Raw genomic sequence first — 16,973 nt, 5'->3', positions numbered from 1 at the left:
TTAAAGGTGTATGCTACCACAACTGGCAAAAGTTGTCAATTTTTACTAGGTGTTTTCAGCATTGTAAGTCCAAATAGATGTTATGAATAAATGGTAAATAGGTAAATGTAGTTAAATGATATCTAAAATTTCTCTCTCTGTTCTATGCCATTGGAGCTTTATCTGACTTTGGAAAGAGCTTGCTGGATAGGCAGGCAGGTAGGTAGGCGATAGGTAGATAGATGGTCAGGCAGGTAGATACAAGACAGAAAGGACTTTTCTAAACAGTAACCTCTTAGTAGTCGAGGGACATGTTTTATGTAATGTGTTAAACAAAAACCAATTCATGGAGATAAATAAAATAGATCAGAGAACTAAAAACAATACCATGATACAGTAAATAGGATCCAGAAGATTCACTGTATGAAATGATTTTCTTGCAGGAGTAATGAGATGGCAGTGAGTCCTCAGTCTGTTTCTGGTTGCAATTGTACTAGTTCCAGCCGTGGTTTGGTGTCACTGATGGCTATTGGCTGCTCTGCTGGGGTCTCTCACTGGGGAAGTGGGCAGTGCCAGACTGTGTCCTGCTGGCATTCAGGGATCTCCTGGTTGGTTGGCTACTTTCATTGACCTGCTGCAGAGGAATGGACTGAGAACCCAGTTGGGGTGGGGACCTGCTTCTCCGCTTCCTTGTTTCATGGCTGTGTCCCTGTTGTCTCATGCAGAACCTTGAGCTGTTTCCCATTTCAGTGGCAGTAGTATGGTAGATGTGGCCAACTGCCAATTACATGGTCTCTGAGTTCAGTGTTTCCAGTGGTTGTAGTATAGAATTGTACTTTTTTGGGGGGGCGGGTGGGGAGGTTTTGAGGTAGGGTCTCACTCTAGTCCAGGCTGACCTGGAATTCACTGTGTATGTCGCAGGGTGGCCTCGAACTCACAACGATCCTCCTACCTCTGCCTCCCAAGTGCTGGGATTAAAGGCATGCCCTGCTGTGCTGTTTGAAATGCAAATACAGTATATTCTTCTCACTGTATTCATGTTAGGAAAGCATTATTCCCATTTAGAAGTCTCTTTTAAATTATATTTGCTCAAATGTGATCCTTCATAAATTGAGTTACCATATTCTTTCCCCAAACACCAATGATAGCTTTAATATGGATGTGTGTGTTTGCTTAAAGGTATTTGAAGTGGTGGACCGTGTAGAAGAGTTGAGAAGGAAGTGGCCAGTAGCGTGGGGCAAGTTAGATGATGGCAGTATTGGTGTGGTGACTCCATATGCTGATCAAGTGTTTCGAATACGTGCTGAACTTCGAAAAAAGAGGTTATCTGATGTTAATGTGGAGAGGGTGCTGAATGTTCAAGGTAAGTGTTTATTGGAATGAATTTATTCAAGTGCTTATATCTTAAGATGTGTTAATATTTGATTTAATTAGTTTATTAGTGAGAGAGAAAATGATTGGGTGCACCAGCGCCTCTAACCACTGCAAACCATCAGCAGACGCATGCCTCTGGCTTACGTAGGTACTGGGGAGTTGAACCTGGGTTCTTAGGCGTCACAGGCAAGCTCCTTAACCATTAAGCCATCTGTTCAGCCCCAGATTTGGTTTTTAATTCTCTTTAAAGATCTTAGAGCTTTAAGAAATCTTAGATTACTTTTTTGGACCAGCAATGATATGTTTATGTCGTACCAAGCTCTTTAGTGCTAATTTTTCCAATTAAAACCTACTTATATGATGACTTTTTTTTTTTTGGTGTTTCGATGTAGAGTCTCACTGTAGCTCAGGCTGACCTGGAATTCACTGTGTAGGCTCATGGTAGCCTTGAACTCAAGATGATCCTCCTACCTCTTCCTCCCAAGTGCGGGGATTAAAGGCATGTGACACCACACCCGGCTCTGATTAAAATTTTATATGCAAATAAGGCTAGCATTAATAGTTGGGCTTTTTTTCTGTGACCACAGTTATATAGTGTACATAATATGTATATGCTATAGTTAAAATAACATGTAATATAACATGTGCCATGTACTGTAAAAGCAGAGTCACCAGCTATGTTTTTGCACTCTTCATGTCATGAGTTGCTGTAAAGCACTTCTAGTGAGCACTGGCAAAGGTCCAGAGCCGTGGTCGGCGTCAAGGTGCAGTTCTCAGTTGACAGAGTCACTCCTGTGCAGTGGTGGCAGCAAACAGCTTCATCCTGCCGCGAGCTGTCTGTGTCACACTGAAGTGGGGTATTTTATGGAGAAGATTAGAGGTAAACAAGCACTCCAGGAAGACAGAAGGTATAAATGTTCTAGAAACTACCCAGTGAATTAAGAACAGTTGAAAGAACTGGGATTATTTGAACTACAGAGGACGAAGTACTCATATTAACACTGTTTTCAAATGTTTGGAGACTTGTTATAGAATGAGGGGGACACGTATGTTGCTATAAGAAGAGCATAAGAAACAAAGGCCTGGGCTGGAGAGATGGCTTAGTGGTTAAGTGCTTGCCTATGAAGCCTAAGGACCCTGGTTCGAGGCTCGATTCTCCAGGACCCATGTTAGCCAGATGCACAAGTGGGCGCACGCGTCTGGAGTTCATTTGCAGTGGCTGGAAGCCCTGGCGCGCCCATTCTCTCTCTCTATCTGCTTCTTTCTCTCTCTGTCACTCTCAAATAAATAAATAAAAATGAACAAAAAATTTTAAAAAGAAAGGCTTTGCAAACCAGGTGTTTGCAAGGCTTCCTGGGAAGTCAGCTGTCTGCTCTGGTTGGCTAGAGGACAGGTGACCCTGTGTCAAGGAAGGTTCTTGTGTTGGGTGGGGCAATGGATTAGATAATCTCAATGTTAGTTCCAGCAATTACATTAAGAAAAAACATATTAAGGCAAATATGGTGTTACATGCCTGTAATGTGAGCACTTGTGAGGGCTGAGGCAAGAGGATTGCCAGTTCAAGGCCAACCTGGACTACATAGTGAGTTCAAAGCCAGTGTTGGCTATTTAGCAAGACCATATCTGAGAAGTACAGTAAAACCATGGAATAATTTTCCAGTGTGATAAATGTCCATAAGCAAATTTACCATTTGAACTGCTGTGCTGTGTCCACTTTGGGACATGGACATGGCCATGCAGTGTCTTCACACCTTGTTTCATCTTGAACACTAACTCCCCATTCCTCCTCTTCCCCAGCCCCAGGCTGCGTTCTGTCTCTATGAATTTAACCATTCTAAGTACCTCATGTCGTTTGAATCATGGGCCACACAGGTCGAGTGTCTTTTCATCAAAATGCTTGGGATCAGATGTGCTTCATGTCTCAGAGCTTTAGGATTTAGGTCCTTTGCTCAAATTATATGCTCTTTTGTAGCTAGCTTTTTTTCACTTAGCGCAATATCTTTGAGATTCATTCATAGTGTTGTATGTGTCAGAATGTCATGCTGGTTTAAGGCTGAAGAATTCATTGTATGTAATCACACATTTTGTCTGTTTGCTGATCTGTCCATGGCACTGGGGTCACACCTTTTGGGTATTGTAAACAATGTAGCTATGAGTGTTGGTGTGCAGATTCCTCACTGAGACTTTGCTTTCAGTCCCCTTGGGTGTCCAAGGAGGAATTGTAGTGCAGTACATCTGCATGTAGCTCTCTAGGAGCCGCTGCCGCTCTGAGAGCAAGTCCTTCATGAACCTCACTGCCCTCTGGCAGCGAACAAGGGTGTCGGCTGTGTGGTGTCCTTCTGACATCTGTTATTTAGCAACCACAGCCTTAAAACTGCAGTGCTGCGGGGCATGGGAATGCACACCTTTCATCCCAGCAAGGGGGGCAGGGGTGGGGACGGGGCCAGAGGTAGGAGGATTGCCGTGAGTTCGAGGCCACCTTGAGAGACTACATGGTGAATTCCACGTCAGCCTGGACTAGAGTGAAACCCTACCTCAAAAAACAAAAACAAACAAACAAAATGCCATGCTGTATTATGTCAGTAATTTCAGAATAGCAATCTTGTCTTTTTTTTTCCTCAAATTTTTTCTTACAGGAAAGCAATTCAGAGTTTTGTTTCTTAGTACAGTACGTACAAGACATACTTGTAAGCATAAACAGACACCGATTAAAAAGAAAGAACAACTTTTGGAAGATTCCACTGAGGACTTAGATTATGGATTTTTATCTAACTACAAACTTCTTAATACTGCCATCACGAGAGCACAGTCCCTGGTTGCTGTGGTGGGGGACCCTGTTGCTCTGTGCTCTATTGGAAGATGTAGGTAAGTGTGTGTTACTGCCTGAGGCTTGAAAGGGGAAATGGGAAATAATTGGTATCCTTCTGTACATATTTGTTTGCCTGACCTTATGGCTAATTAACATCAGGCTTACATTACCTCCTACTCCGTTCACACAGAGGTCTGTGACGTTGAGATTCATTCATAGTGTTGTATGTGTCAGAATGTCATGCTGGTTTAAGGCTGAAGAATTGGGTCTGTTCACGATGTGCATATAACTCTGTATTCATTCGTTCAGTCAGTCAGTCAGTTATCCAGCAGAGGCTTGCTTCCTCAGCATGTTCTGTGTTCTCAGCACTCCTCAGGCCGCTGAGCTCCATCAAACAAGACAGACAAGAGTCAGTGCCCTGGGGAGGCTTACACATTGGGTAGGAAAGGAAGGCTGACAATAAACTAAGCAAAATATTGCATAATATTTTACTTTATAAGTTAATGGGAAGTTAGGATTGGGGTGAGGCACGGTGGCCTGGACAGTGAAGGGTGTGGTCAGAGAAGACCCCAGGACAAGCTGATTGTGCAAGTGAGCCCTGCAGTGTCTTGGGCTACAGCGCTCACGGAGTAGGAGCAGCTGGTGCCGTTCCGCAGGTGTCTCCTAGGTGTGCCTGTGTGTGCTTGGTGAGCTTTAAATTTATATTGTCTGCTGCCTCCTGTTTTCCTAAGCCCTTCATTGTGTCTTTAGCTCCAGGTTTTGGTAAACTTTCCTCTATAGTCATTTTCTCTCAAGGCTTCTCAATGTGACTAATTATTACCTGATTAAAATGAAGATGCCTTTTCGGTTTATAAGTGATCATTACTAGTCTTTGGTAGCATTGTTAGGATTCTTTAGACTAGTTACAAGGAGCAGTGTTCTGCTAAAATACAGTTAAAATACCACCTAAAAATTTCTCTATATGTTTGTGATTTATACTAGTTAATAAAAACTTAGGGCTAGGGAGATGGTTTAGTGGTTAAAGGTAGTTTACTTACAAAGCCTGCTGGTCTGGGTTCAATTCCCTAGTACCCACATAAGGCCATTTGTATAAAGTGGCACATACATCTGGAGTTCATTTACGGTGGCAAGAGGCTCTGATGTGCCCATACAATCTCTTTCTCCTTTCAAATAATTAAGTATACATATTTGAAAAAATAAAATAAAAATTGAAACTGATATGAAGCCAGTACTATAATAAGACTTGCCTGTTGGTATACTGAAAAACTGTGTTAAGATACTTTAAAGATGCAGTTGCAAAGAAACATTCTTTTATGAAAAAGAAAGAAATATGCCAGGACTTCTTTAATATTCTATAAGTGTGGTAGTTCTTATCACAGCGAGTCCAGAATGGTAAAAAGAAATTCAGACAGTTCTGAATTTGCCTTGGTAATTACTTCTTTTTGATATGTTGGACTTATATATAATAGACAGAGCCAGGCATGATGGTTCAGGCCTATAACACCTGAATTTGGGAAGCTGAGATAGAATTGCTTTTAAGCTCCAGGCCAGCCTGGGCTGACTATTGAGTTAGAGTGTCTTAAACAAAGAAACAAACAAACAGGTGCTCAAGGGCTAAGCAAAAGAGGAAATATCAGGCACGGTTACTAATGAGTTGTTTTTAATCATTAAGTAATCATCATTAAGTAAACATCAAATTAACTTATGTACTGATTTTTACGAAACAATTAAAAGTCACGTGGTTTTAAAATGTGGGGTCAGGCTGTCATATTGCAATCTTGAATTGGTGATCCTTCTGTCTCAGCTTCCCAAGAAGCTAGGATAATAAGACCTGTGCCAGCAGGCCTAGCTAATTTTACTTTTTATAATATCTGTATGAATAAATTATTTGCAGTTATGTAAAGAGATATTTGTCATAGAGTACTTTGCCAGAAAATCCTGGCACTTAGCAAGCACCAACCATCAGGTATGTCTTTTTCCCATTGTTTCTCCGTATTTTCTGGAGGACTTCATGGTCACCTCCCCCATCCAGCTGACACAGCCACAGACCTCAGCTCCATGGCGGCCAGGAGGAGGCATGTGGCCAGGACCCAGGCCTGTTGAAGAAACCTTTCCAGGCAAGCCAGCCAAGCACCTAGGCCTGGGACTTGGCTAGGGCCCTTTCTGCCTCCCTCTCATTTAGGGGCCAGAGAGCAGGACCCTCAGGCTGGAGGCTTCCTTCCCAAACGTGTGGCTGAAGTCTCCAGTTGAACTGGGCAGAGGCTGCTGCCTCAGGAGGGGCAGAACCCAGAGCAGGATTCAGAGCTCCATCCTCCCCTTCCTCCATGGGTAGCCACGGATCTTGTAATGGAAAAGGGAAAACGGAAAAAAAAAAAGAAGAAAAAGAAAAAACTTATAAGATGTTCAGGCCATCCATCTTTGGTTCCCAAGCCTCCATGTGCTCATGAGGCCCCTCTAAGTTCAGCAGAACAAGCTCCCAAGCTCTGGAGGTCAGCCTTGTTAAGCATGGCTGGGGGTCAGAGAAGCTCAGCCAAGTGTGTCTTCCTTCAAAGGTGATGTCACCTTCACAGAAGAGCCCCGCCTGGCACCATTCCAGGTTTGTCCCAGGCAATAGTGTGCATTAACAGGGCTCGCAGTCCCAGCAGGGTGGGGCGGGGCCAGGTGTCTTGAGATGCAAGCGGAGGCTGTGGCGGCGAGTTCCCAGTCCAACCGCCAACAGCATGCGCCATCCTTTCCCCTCGGCTTAGTCAGAGACAGCGATCTTAACCTCCAGCGAGAAGAGGAAGCAAGCCAGCTTTCCCACAAGTGGGGAGAGAGCAGCCGTAGAAATACTTCAAGTCATGATTACTATTTTCTCCCTTAATATAATAATCGTAATTTTCTTTCTCAATATAGTCCCGCCAGAGTCGTCATCTGTAATGGGGTGCTTAGTGTCCAGGACAGTCCTTGAACCCCAAAATTTAGGTTCATTTCTAATTTTATTATTTATTTGTATTAAAAAATTTTTATTCTTTCGAGAGTGACAGAGAGAGAGAGAGAGAGAGAGAGAGAGAGAAAGAGAGAATATGGGCGCGCCAGGGCCTCCATCCACCGCATATGAACTCCAGACGCGTGTGCCCCCTTGTGCATCTGGCTAACATGGGTCCTGGAGAATTGAGCCTTGAACTTGGGTCCTTAGGCTTCACAGGCAAGCGCTTAACTGCTAAGCTATCTCTCCAGCCCTCTAATTTTATTTTTATTAAAACAAATTTAATTATTTTACTCTTATTTATTTATTTGAGAGAGAGAGAGAATGAGAGAATGAGCACTCCAGGACCTCCAGTATTTATTGAGGGAAGCACAGAGCCAAGGAAAGGCACCCACGTGGCTAAAAGATCCCATGTGGAGGGCCTGGAAAAACTGTGGAAAGAAAAGAGTTCAAGGATCTCCTGCCATGTGAGGAAGGGATAAAGGAGCCATGTGGAGAGTCAAGGCTGGGGGCTCCTTGAGGGGCCCGGGCCTGGGCCTGGGCCCAGCCAAGGGAAAAACTCATCCACAGCTGGAAGTCCCCAAGTGGTCAGAGCAAACAAACAAATGTAGACAAAGCTGTTAGGACACAACTCTCAGTAAATGTGTTTTTATTGCACTAGGGATGGGATAGGGTTCTATTGCCTGTTTTATGTTCTGTTGGGGAAAAGTTCTCTGGGAAAAAAGACAGTTTGGAACCTTTAAGAATAAGCTGATATATTCAAATTTAACACCCCAAAAGAAGTTAATAATATCTTTACAGAAAAAAGCTGTTATTAAAGGAGACAAGTAGAGCTTTAATTTATGCCTAGATTAGGGAAAACAGATTCTTTTAAACAAAACCCAAAAGTTTTTAGGTTTCATGATTTACCTAGAAACAGTTCTGTTTCAACATGTCTTCAGTTTCAACTTTGAAAAATTGATTGCCATTTATTTGATAATGATACACTTGAGGAACGGAATGTATTAATTTCCACTTTTTACTGAATAGAGTTAAGTACAGTCATTAGTCTAGTAAATTGGTTCCATCCTGAGAATTTTGCTGTAGTCACCTTACTATCAAAAGTGGTTATTAGAATGCTGCTGTAGTGCTTTACCTCTTGGGTTGATATTTGTGGTTAGCTAATGAGAGAACACACAGTCTGAGTAGTTTATTATAACAGCATAAAATGAAAAGGAGTATATGAAAGACAACTGTACACTGTTGGAGGAAACAAGTTGACATTGCTGTTAGGTTCTCCTTGTAAGGATCTCCAGATACTTCCCAGCCTGTGTATGGCTATGGAAGCCATTCCCTTTCTACGGAGACATTGTGGTGTGCACTGTACAAGTTCAGCACTTTACCCCTTCTCTGACATACGCTGTTACTCTCAAAGCAAACAGGTGAACAATTCTTCCTGAGGCTTGCAGTTAGAACTGGCCAGGGCTAATTTTTAACTCAAAGCTGGGTCTACTGGCAGCTTATCTCTAGTTGCAAAGCTAAAGTTTACCAGGACTGCAAATAATTTATATGCTAAGCCAGAGTTTCCAGGAGACTAATACTTTGTTCACAGAAGGTGTGTGAGAGCTCACACATGGCAAATGGTAGTGTTGATTGTCTGTTTTACTTGGTTAGTATCTTTGTGGTCCTAGCTTAAGAATAAAACAGTCAATAATAACTTTTATTAGTCAACTAATACAATTAACATATAAATGCAAAGGATATATTGTCTGAAGGAAGAAGTCGTTAGCCTTCTCCCTCCTTTGATTTGTGATTCACAAAAGATTTAACAATCTCAAATCTCAGTCAAGGGTTTCAAGGAGTCATTACTGTTTGTAACAAACCTGTTGAGAGTCATATGTTACGTTTTTGTTTTGGCATGTGTGATGTGATGTGTGCATAGTGTATACATGTGTGAATGTAAATACATGCACCCCGTGTGCACAGGTGAGGAGGCTAGATTGGAGGATCTGCTCTCCTCCTCTTTTCTCTTCGCCACCTGGTTGTTTGAGATGGAGTCTTTACTCACCCCAGAGCTTATTTTCACAGTCCTGTCCTGTGTGCTTCCCCCATAGCAAACCCTAGCAGTTGTCCAGTCCGTCCCCACCCCACCCCCACAGGACTGTGCATGTGTGCATGGTGCTGTTCAATTGAGCTCATGGCCTCTGGCCTTCTCAGTCCCCTGTGCTTTCATAGAAAGCATCCTTTTTTGTTTGTTTGTTTTTCGATATAGGGTCTTCTTACTCTGGCTCAGGCTGACCTGGAATTAACTATGTAGTCTCAGGGTGGCCTCAGATTCACGGCCGTCCTTCTACCTCTGCCTTCTGAGTGCTGGGATTGGAAGCATGTGCCACTACGCCCGGCATAGAAAGCACTTTTAACCATGAGCCATCTGCCCAGCCTGTTTTACTTTATTTTTTTGGGGGGGGGGCAGAGGGAGAGAGAGAGAAAGAGATGGAGAGAGAGAGAGAGAGAGAATGAGAATGGGCACACAAGGGCCTTTCAGCTGCTATGAACTTCTTTAAGTAGGATAATTTATAATAGTTAGAATTACTTCTGAAACATCATAGTATATACTTACACAGACCAGTACAGCTATACATCACTTGGAAATTCCATCTTACCTCATGACATCTGTTATGTATACAGTATGCAACCTGGCGTTGACCACACTGTTACACAAAGCATGACTGTGTGCAGAGATAAGAGTGTGTGTGTGACGAGAAGTACAGATTTTCAAAACCTGAGTCACTGTCAGTTTTTAAACCCTTGCTTATAGATAAAAGTCATGGTTCTGTGTTAGTGAGCTTGTTCTTGCATTGGTGAGCCAGAGCCACTTGTGACCCTCTTCTCTCGGTGTCAGGCTAGTAGAATGACTGATTTGAACATCAAAGTATGTTCTGAAGTTTTGTTCATTTCCTAGAAAGAAGAGCACCATCACAGTCAGATGAGTATTAGACTAAAGAATTTGGGGGAGCAGAATTTAAAGTTGTCTTTAATTACTTGTATTCACCCCTAAAATTGTAACCTGATCTTCTAAATCTTTTCTTTAGGAAGTTTTGGGAACGATTTATTGCCCTGTGTCATGAAAATCACAGCCTCCATGGGATCACATTTGACCAGATCAAGGCCCAGTTAGAGGCATTAGAACTGAAGAAGACTTATGTGCTGAACCCCTTGGCTCCTGAGTTTATTCCCCGGGCCCTAAGGCTGCAGCATTCGGGAAGTGGAAACAAGCAGCAGCAGTCACCACCCAAGGTAAAGGTCTGCTGACGGACTGGGGGAGGCTGGAGTGCCGCAGCAGCACGCTGGCTGCACTTTACTGGAAGGATTGCAGTTGAGGGCGACGTCTGGTGGCTAGCTGCATCTGCAAGGGTCTTCTCTACAGTGAGGACACGGGGTGGTTCTTAGCCATGGTCAGTACTTCTCAAAAAGCTTTAAATAACCAAGCCAAAAACGTTTGGTATCCTTTGATTAATACAGTGCAGCTTCCCAGCGCTCCCTGCTGGTGCAGACTTGTAGCTGTGCACAACTTGAAAGATACCACGTTTCTTCTCTTTCTTTCTTTGTTTGATTTCATTTTTGGTTTTTGAGGTAGGGTGTCACTGTAGCTCAGGCTGGCCTGGAATTCACTATGTAGTCTCAGGGTGGCCTCGAACTCAAAGTAATCCTCCTCTTTTGGCCTCCCAAGTGCTGGAATTAAAGGCGTGTTCCACCATGCCTGACCCAATTATCACACATTTTAAAAGCATGCCCATAGAAGTCATAATGCACAAGGGTTATGTTGTAAAAGCAATATTTGAATTAAGACTATTCTAATCTTTTATAAATGACCTGTTCATTTTAAGTGCTATTTAATATAGTTGAGAAAAGTTGGCTGACTTCTTAAAAATTAAGTGATTTTGGCTTGTTTTTGTCACATGGAAGGAGTTTGGTCCAAGGTAGTGAAGGTAGGGAATCAGGGCAATTTCCCCTTTTGAGCCATAGTTATCTTGGGCAGAGATAGTGGCTTGTTAGTGAGAGTGCATGGGAGAAATTCTTGCATTTAGCTTCTCGAAAAGAAGATTCTGAGACTGGTGTGTATAATATTTGTTTCATTTTGCTGGTGCCTTTTTAGCCCACAGCATGGCTTTAAACTTAGTGAATTAAATATGAGTATGTCAGAGTTGAGCTTTATTACACTAAGTATGTAAGCAGTAATGGATGGCTTCATCACTTGAGGGTCTTTTACCTAAGTAGATGTTACACTTAGAATGACTTCCTGTGTTCATACACAGTGGAATGTTCTCAGTTTAATAAAAATGTACCCATTGTGCAATAGTACTTCTAGTTTGACATTATTAGAGGATTAAGTCTCCACATAAATTAGTTTCTTCTTAGTGCCAGATGTTACCATAGATGCTGAGAAGCACAGATAAGCAAATTAGCCCCAGTTTCTTCCATGGCAGGTGTTGGGTGGATGGTGGCAGGATGGTGAGAGAAAGCAGATGAATTGAACTGCGCGTCCACCACAGCAGTCTTGTTACCCAGTCATTGAGCAGGTGGAGATAGGTGGAAGGTTGGGCAAAGTTTAGAAAAGAAGTAGCTCACTCACTCACTGTCCTGGCTTCGGTGCCTGCAGCACTGTCTGGTTCACAGTAGATGCTGGAAAGCATTTTCAAAATCTGGATTTGGGGCTGGAGAGATGGCTTAGCCGTTAAGTGCTTGCCTGTGAAGCCTAAGGACCCCGGTTCGAGGCTCGGTTCCCCAGGTCCCACGTTAGCCAGATGTACAAGGGGGTGCACGCGTCTGGAGTTTGTTTGCAGTGGCTGGAGGCCCTGGCGCGCCCATTCTCTCTCTCTCCCTCTATCTGTCTTTCTCTCTGTGTCTGTTGCTCTCAAATAAATAAATAAAAATTTAAAAAAAATCTGGATGTGGTGGTGTAATCCTAGCTTTGGGTGATGAAGGCAGGAAGATTAGGAGTTCAAGGTCAGCCTGGGTTACATGAGGCTTGTGAAGGGCAAGTGGAGCACTTTTTACCAGCAATTGCCTTTAACCACTGAGCAATCTCCCCAGCCCCTTTAAAAATCACTTAAAAATTTATTTTTATTTATTTATAAGAACCAGAGAGAGAGGCAGTCAGAGAGACAAGGAGAGAGAGAACCGCGGAGTCATCACTCCAGCCCTAAAAAACACTTTAAATAAGTGCAACTTAAGAAAACTTTGTGTTAGCTTTCTGTTACTGTTACAAATACACAATATAATTAACCTATAACAGGTAGGGTTGGCCAGGCATGGTGTCGCATGCCTTTAATCCCAGCACTCGGGAGGCAACAGTAGGAGAAGTGCCATGAGTTTAAGGCCAACCTGAGAATACGTAGTGAATTTCAGGTCAGCCTGGGCTAGAGTGAGACTTTACCTTGAAAAACTAAAAAAAAAAAAAAGGGGGGGGGTATTATTTTTAGAAGTTCCTGTCACATGATCAGTTAGTTGGTCACTTTGCTTTAAGCCTGGGGTTCTCATCATTCTGGGAGTACACAGCAAAGCAAGATCAAAACAAATAGAAAGAGGAAGGCTCAGGTTCCACAGCTTTCTCCAAATGACCTGAAGACCTCCCACTAGGCCCCATCAGCTGAAAGTAATAGCCAAGCCCGTGGGGGACATTGCAAATCCAAACTGTAGCATGCTTTTACAAAAGGTGTGCAGTATGAGAGAAAGGTGATGTTTCTACTGGGGAAAGCAAATAATAACTTAGTGTGTTAGTAATCGAGAACTCAGGTAGAAGTGTTTGTTGTTGTTGCTTAAAACAGGCTCACATTTGTAGCCGCCCAGTGTGGCCTTGAACTCGCACTGCTCCTGTCGTAGCCTTCACAGTCCTGAGCTTGGTCAGAGGTGTACACACCTGGATGAAGCTGCTTTATTCTTTCTTTCTTTCTTAAAAATTTTATTTCTTTTGTTGAGAGAGTAGGCACGTCAGGGCCTCCAGCCACTGCAAACAGACTCTGTACACATGCACCACCTTGCTTATGTGGCTTATGTGAGTACTGGGGAATTGAACCTGGGTCCTTAAGCTTTGCAGGCAAATGCCTTAACCACTAAGCCGTCTCTCCAGTCTCTATTATTTCTTTTAAATGCTGCAAAATCATGGGATTAGAGAGAGAGCTCAGTCAGAAAAAGTGGGTGGATTTGATCTGCAGCGTGCCTGACGTTGCCGGGCATGCTGGTCTGCGCCTGCTGTCTTAGTGCTGGGAGGCAGAGGCGGTAGACCCCCAAGGCTCACTGCACTGCTGAGCTCCAGGTCAACAAGAAGTGCTGTTTCCAAAAAGATGGACAGATTCTGAGGAATGACAGTACAGGGTTGTCCTCTGACCGGCTTAGACACAGACACGCGTGTATGCGCACACATGAGTACATGTACACGTGCACGTACCACACTCTGGAAAAGTTTAAACTAAAATGTTTTTAAAATTGCTTTCTATTGGGCTGGAGAGATGGCTTAGTGGTTAAGAGCTTGTCTATGAAGCCTAGGGACCCCGGTTCGAGGCTTGATTCCCCAGGACCCACGTTAGCCAGATGCACAAGGGGGCACACGCGTCTGGAGTTCGTTTGCAATGGCTGGAGGCCCTGGCGCACCCATTCTCTCTCTTTCTATCTGCCTCTTTCTCTGTCTGTTGCTCTCAAATAAATAAATAAAAATAAACAAAAATTTAAAAAAAAATTGCTTTCTGCTTTCCATATTCTTCTGTAGTGTGGAGTGGCACAGCAATCTCTTCAGCATCTAAACGAAACGTGTGGGGTGTGAAGCTCGTTCCCATCTCCGAGGTTCCCACTCTCACTGCTTTTCTCCTTCCTCCACGTTACTTATCACCTCTCTCTTCCTCATAAGGTTGTAATTACAGCTGATGCTAATCGCTGCAAACATTCTTTTTCTGAATAATGGGCCACTTGTGATTCTCTTTTGACTATTTGTTGGACATGTAGAGTTAACCCTTAGATGCTCTTGTCTATCCATAACAAACAGACCTTAATCCTTCAGTGTGTACTGCTGTTCTGAGTATCTAACAAGGCTTACAGAAAGATAAGCCCATGTGGGTAGTAGCATAGTGTATGTGCTTTGGCTAGGAATGAGTTTTCCCTTCCTCATATACAATGTCCCTTTTAGCTCTCTGCTGTCATGTACAGATAGCTGTATGGTACTTGAAGGTAAGTTGCATAGTGCGCAACTTTCCTCTTTAGCTTCATATGTGTTAATTACATCTCACCAACAGCAATAGAAAGAAAGTTGATTTTTGTGTTCCAAGCTTGAGAAGCATTGGTCTTCAAAACATCCTTTGCCCAAGTGTCATCTTTTAGTGGCAGACAAGCACACCACCATATGCATCTGCTGTTGCCTGTTTAATAAATCTTGCATTGATGGGATTTGTGTGAACACTGACCACACAAATAAGCCACACTGTGATGCATGTCGGTGCCCAAATTCATGATGACTTCATTGGATAAATTCTTGGAAGTACAATTACAGGATTAAAGGTTGTGTATAATTTTAATGCTTGATATATATAGCCAAATTACTGCTTATCAGTTTTTCCCTTTTTAAAGAATATTTTATACTTTAAGGTACTACGAATCATACTAAAAATATAATAAATCTCAAAACATGTTAGTATGTTCTTAACCTCATGAACAGAATGCTAAACTTTTCCTTTGATAAAACAGCTTTAGTGTTCTATTAATTCCTTTTTTTTTTTTTTTGGTTTTGTTTTGTATTTTTGATATGGGGTCTTACTCTGTAGCCCAATCTGGCTTTGAACTCAAGGTTTGCCACCTGCCTCAGCTTCTCTAGTGCTGGTATTACAGGTATGAGTGAGCTGTTATACCCAGCTGTTACTTTACCTTTAGAAACTTTAGAGAGGTTCAAAGGAATAGAATTTAGGTTTCAGTTATGTTGATTGCATATTTCTTTTTATTAAAAAAAATACATTGTTCAGCTAGAAAGATGGCTTAGCAGTTAAGACACTTGCTTGTGGAGGCTAAAAACCCATGTTTGACTCCCCAGATCCCTTGTAAGCCAGATGCACAAGGTGATGCATGCCAAGGTCGCATATATGCACAAGGTAGTGCATGCATCTGGAGTTCTATCACAGTGTCTGTAAGCCTTGGCATGTCAATTCTGTCTTTCTCTTGCTCGCTTGCTCTTACTTTCACTCTCTCATTTAAAAAAAAAAAAGCCAGTTTATTGGGCTTGCCTTACCAAAAAAAAAAAAAAAATCATTGTAATCCCAGGACTTGAGAGATAGAGGGAGGAAGGGGAGGACGGTCACTGCAAATTTGAGGCCAGTCTGTTGAATATAATGAGTTCAGGCCAGGTAGGCTGCATAGTAAGATCCTGCCTCAAGAAATTTTGATTTTATTAAAAAATAATGTTAGGGTTGGAGAGAGAGATGGCTTAGCAACTGGTTAAGGTGCTTGCTTGTGAAGCCTAAGCACCCAGGTTCAGTTCTCCAGGTCCCATGTTAGCTAGATGCACATCATGATACATGCATCTGGAGTTCGTTTGCAGTGGCTAGAGGTCCTGGAATCTCTTTCTTTCTCCCTCTGTATCTAATAAATAAAATGATTAAAAAAAATTTTTTTTAAATGAATGTTAGATTCTCTGAAGCTGAGAAAACCTCAAGTCCAGCAATGTAACTTGAGTTGGCTATGATATAATGCTTAAAAGGATTTCGGGGGCTGGAGAGATGGCTTAGCAGTTAGGGCACTTGCCTGCAAAGCCAAAGGACTCAGGTTCAATTCCCCAGGACCCACATAAGCCAGATGCACAAGGTGATGCATGCATCTGGAATTCGTTTGCAGTGGCTGGTGGCCCTGGCATTCTCTCTCACCCTCTCTCCCTCCCCTCCCCTCCCCTCTCTAAATAAATAAAAGTTTAAAAAATTTAAAGGAAGTTGGGGCTGAAGAGAGAGTTCAGTTGGTAAAGTGCTTGCTTTGTAAGCATGGGAACCTGAGTCCAGTCCCCAGAACCCACATAAATGCTGAGCATGGTGCCATACACCTAATCCTACCATTGTGGAGGCAAAGACAGGCAGCTCCTTAGCGCTGGCTGGTCAGTGAATCTAGCCTACTTAGTGAACTCCAGGCCAGTGAGATACTCTGTATCAACAAACAAGGTGGGTAGAATATCTCAAAATTACACCTGAGGTTGTCCTCTGACCTCCACATATATGCACACCTGTACATGCACCTGCATGCACACCACATACAAAGATAACATACATTAACAGAAGGAAGTTGGGGCTAGAAAGATGGCTCAGTGGTTAAAAGTGCTTGCTATGCAACCAGACCACTTGAGTTTAGGTTCCCAGCATCTACATAAAGCTTGATGTGGCGGCACATGTACCGAGAATCCCAAGTCTGGTATTCACAGTGGTGAACAAGAGAGACCCTGACTCAAAAACAGGGTAGAACATGAGGACTGCTCTCCTGAGTGCCACACACATGTTGTGGCACATGTGTACCGTACATACACACCACATACACACACACAGAAGGAAGTCGGCTCAAAGCAGTTGTTAATAGCTACTAATTGTAGACTCAGTTTAAACTTTTTGGTAATATTTTTACTCAGTTTGCATATGATTAAGAAAAGCTTTGTTCTCTAATGTTTAACATATTTAGGTTATTGTACATTTTTTTTTCTTTAAAGGGGAAAAACCTCCATCACACTCAGAGTGATCATTTCCAGAATGATGGAATTGGTAAGTGGAAGTTAGTTTGCTTTTATGGTAAGCCATTTATTTACGTGTTACCATTCTTTCTTAGGCATGTACAAACAGGGACAACCACCTT

The 16,973-nt window shown here is 42.7% G+C and overlaps 1 protein-coding gene across 5 annotated transcripts in view; it reads left to right on the top strand.

The window, feature by feature from the left end:
* The window catches only part of Helz (helicase with zinc finger), a 181,032-nt gene that overhangs the window by 120,888 nt on the left and 43,171 nt on the right, over positions 1–16,973 (top strand). For all 5 annotated transcript variants that reach the window (XM_045159247.1, XM_045159244.1, XM_045159245.1 and 2 more), the window contains 4 exons: positions 1,159–1,342; positions 3,990–4,218; positions 10,202–10,406; positions 16,831–16,882. In XM_045159247.1, coding sequence (XP_045015182.1) covers positions 1,159–1,342; positions 3,990–4,218; positions 10,202–10,406; positions 16,831–16,882 — 670 coding nt within the window. The remainder of the gene's footprint in view (positions 1–1,158; positions 1,343–3,989; positions 4,219–10,201; positions 10,407–16,830; positions 16,883–16,973) is intronic.

This window comes from Jaculus jaculus, chromosome 9 (assembly GCF_020740685.1).
Source record: "Jaculus jaculus isolate mJacJac1 chromosome 9, mJacJac1.mat.Y.cur, whole genome shotgun sequence".
Classification (NCBI taxonomy): Eukaryota; Metazoa; Chordata; class Mammalia; order Rodentia; family Dipodidae; genus Jaculus; species Jaculus jaculus.
Note: the sequence above shows the minus strand (reverse complement) of the source record. Positions and strands in the feature narration are given on the sequence as shown.